The sequence below is a fragment of the Acyrthosiphon pisum genome, chromosome A1 (assembly GCF_005508785.2).
Source record: "Acyrthosiphon pisum isolate AL4f chromosome A1, pea_aphid_22Mar2018_4r6ur, whole genome shotgun sequence".
Classification (NCBI taxonomy): domain Eukaryota; kingdom Metazoa; phylum Arthropoda; class Insecta; order Hemiptera; family Aphididae; genus Acyrthosiphon; species Acyrthosiphon pisum.
Genome location: NC_042494.1, coordinates 89153931 through 89156556, shown reverse-complemented (window position 1 = coordinate 89156556; position 2626 = coordinate 89153931). Strand labels below are relative to the sequence as shown.

Sequence of the window (2626 nt, the reverse complement as noted above, 5' to 3'; positions counted from 1 at the left end):
CTAGGTACCGTCGAAGCGTCGAACTCATGTACCCAACACCCATATAGTTATCTATATAGTTATCTATCTGTATAGTACACATACACGCACAAATCCGATCGTTTTGCGCCATTCCACGGCGTCTATCGTTTTATAACGCATACTATTATAATATTAATTTTTATCTAATCTACGAAACAAAAATTACACTCTGCCCACTGGAATTCGAAGGTAGGTAATAACAATACCTAGTTTTATTATAATATTATTTTAATTACGCGTATCGATTACTGCAATTGCGGTTAATATAAAATGTCGGCGCGGGCTCGTCTGGTCGTGGCCCCTTCGCGTAGACACTCTATGTGGTTTACCACGGTGTACATTTGTAGTCCGGTCGTTTGTCAGACAACAACGAAAAATCACCATATCCACCGCCGACGCAACTTGGAACTGAACCCTGAGCTATACTTGCCTATGACTAGGAGGAGATGAGTACGTCTGTGATGTTCGGTCAACTGAGCTTTTCGACTGTGGCCCAGTACTGACCGACTAGAATGTGTCGTTTACCTAATAATAATAATAATAATAATGATATAGAGCTGGCTTTTTTTTATTATTGTATCCATTCTTGTCCTCATCATATAAGTTAATGTTATAATACACATTTGTTTCAGCAGCATACGGACCCGTGTTCTATACCCACCGCAGTGGTGCGATGAGCGGTCAACATTTGGCAGATGGTGCGGTCGACACCAGCAATGGTGGAAATCATAGTCCAGTTGAAACTAAATCGCCTACGTCAATTGAAAAACAACACAGCTACGAGCAAATCGATCATGCTCATTTTTTAGCCAATGATATCGGCACTCTTTATCTCAATGACAGGTAAATAAGTAAATTTTGTTATAATAGTCAAATGTAGTTCATGTTTAAATATGACTTATGAATACCAGAATACCTACATTTTTTAATATATTTGGCATTATTGTCACATTTATCTATTTACTAAAAATATTCTAATAATTTTATAAATACTTGGGTAGGTGCCTACTCATATTTTGCAGTTTGTTAAAAACAGGTAAAGGAAAAAATAAAACTGTTAATTTTAAAGAAATCATTAAATAATTTTAAAGATGATAAGTAGTAGGTACCTACCATCAGTTATATTTTACAATTTAATTAATATAATATTTTTAATTATATTTGTTTGCTTAAAATATAGTATTCATTAAAGTAGATACATTTAATAGGGTATAATGATGAAATACTTAGTAAATATATTTTATAAAAAATTAAAAATAATTCATATTTAATGAGGTAGATTTTCAATTAATTTCAAATTTGTTATTTTGTTGGTTTATAGGTTTTCTGATGTTGTGTTGATAGTGAATGGTGAACGTTTCCATGCTCATAGAGTGGTGTTGGCTTCTAGAAGCGATTATTTTAGGTAATATAATCTTTGTATTTTACTGAAATGTTATAAGGTAAAAAATAATATGTTTAACATATTTCACTATTAATTTATGCATTGAAAAAAAAATAAATATTATTTTTAAATAATAAGTTGTTGCTTGTTAACCTTGAATTCATAATTCTGTATTTAAGGAAAACAACAATACATTTTTATACACTAAATAATAAATACAACCAAAATACAAATATTTAATTTAAAAATAATGAGTTAAGAAGTTAAGAGTCTTTATTCGTATTTGTAGGAATTTTTTATTTAATGGATTTGTCATTTTTACTCTTCCAGTTATTGTCATTTGTGCCTTTTACATTGTTATTTTTTTGTTCTAAAGTTCCGTCATCTCAAGATAAGCTATTTATTCATTATTAAAACAAAATGTTATTATATTACTAGTTTGTGTTATTAACATTTACTGTAATGCACGGAGATTTTATATTATCTATTGATTATTATAATCAATCAAATATTTTTGATTTGTTGGATACCTTTGTGATTCTGTATACTTTGAACTCAATTATAATTTTTGTTTAATATTAAATTTAAATTAATAATGTTAATTTTTTTATCACAATTGGTAACTGAATAATTTAGTAGTAGTATTTATTAATACTTTGTTGTTCAATTATTTTTCTATTTAATAACTATATTATTTTCTGAAGTATAAATTTTAGAGTAAGAGTATAGTATTTAATATAACTGATTCTAATTGTTGTCTTTAGTCTGCCGACTAAAGCCGAGTTTACACTACATCGTGTCGTGTGAAATAATCACAGTTACCAAACAATACCGCATAGTTGAATACATTCAACTTTCAACCATGTGGTTACATTTAGGTATGTGTGAAAAAGTGATAATTAAAAAAAAATTATATTATGTTATTATCAGGTACAATATTCATATCATTAGTATTGTATTTTTGTATAAACATAAAAACATCAAATTACACAGCATGGTGTAGTGTGGACCTGGTTTAATATAGCGGAAGCTTGGTTAGTAATGGACAGTACCGTAGTACTGTTGTAATTACTAGTAGTTTCGTCATCTCGCCATCTACTGGGAGTAAATAAATAAACATAAACATATGAAATTGTCCACTCTTTTAGTTTTTTTTTTTAGCATGTTAATTAAAATTTTTTTTTTAAATCAAAGGCCTTAAAAATTTTATATATACCGCGT

General features: G+C 28.8%; 1 protein-coding gene across 1 annotated transcript in view; it reads left to right on the top strand.

The window, feature by feature from the left end:
* The first annotated feature begins 268 nt into the window (after positions 1-268).
* The window catches only part of LOC100166769 (BTB/POZ domain-containing protein 9), a 9156-nt gene continuing 6798 nt past the window's right edge, over positions 269-2626 (top strand). The window contains 3 exon segments of the mRNA XM_029487721.1: positions 269-471; positions 657-864; positions 1343-1426. Of these exon segments, the coding sequence (XP_029343581.1) occupies positions 468-471; positions 657-864; positions 1343-1426 (296 nt within the window). The 5' untranslated portion in view covers positions 269-467.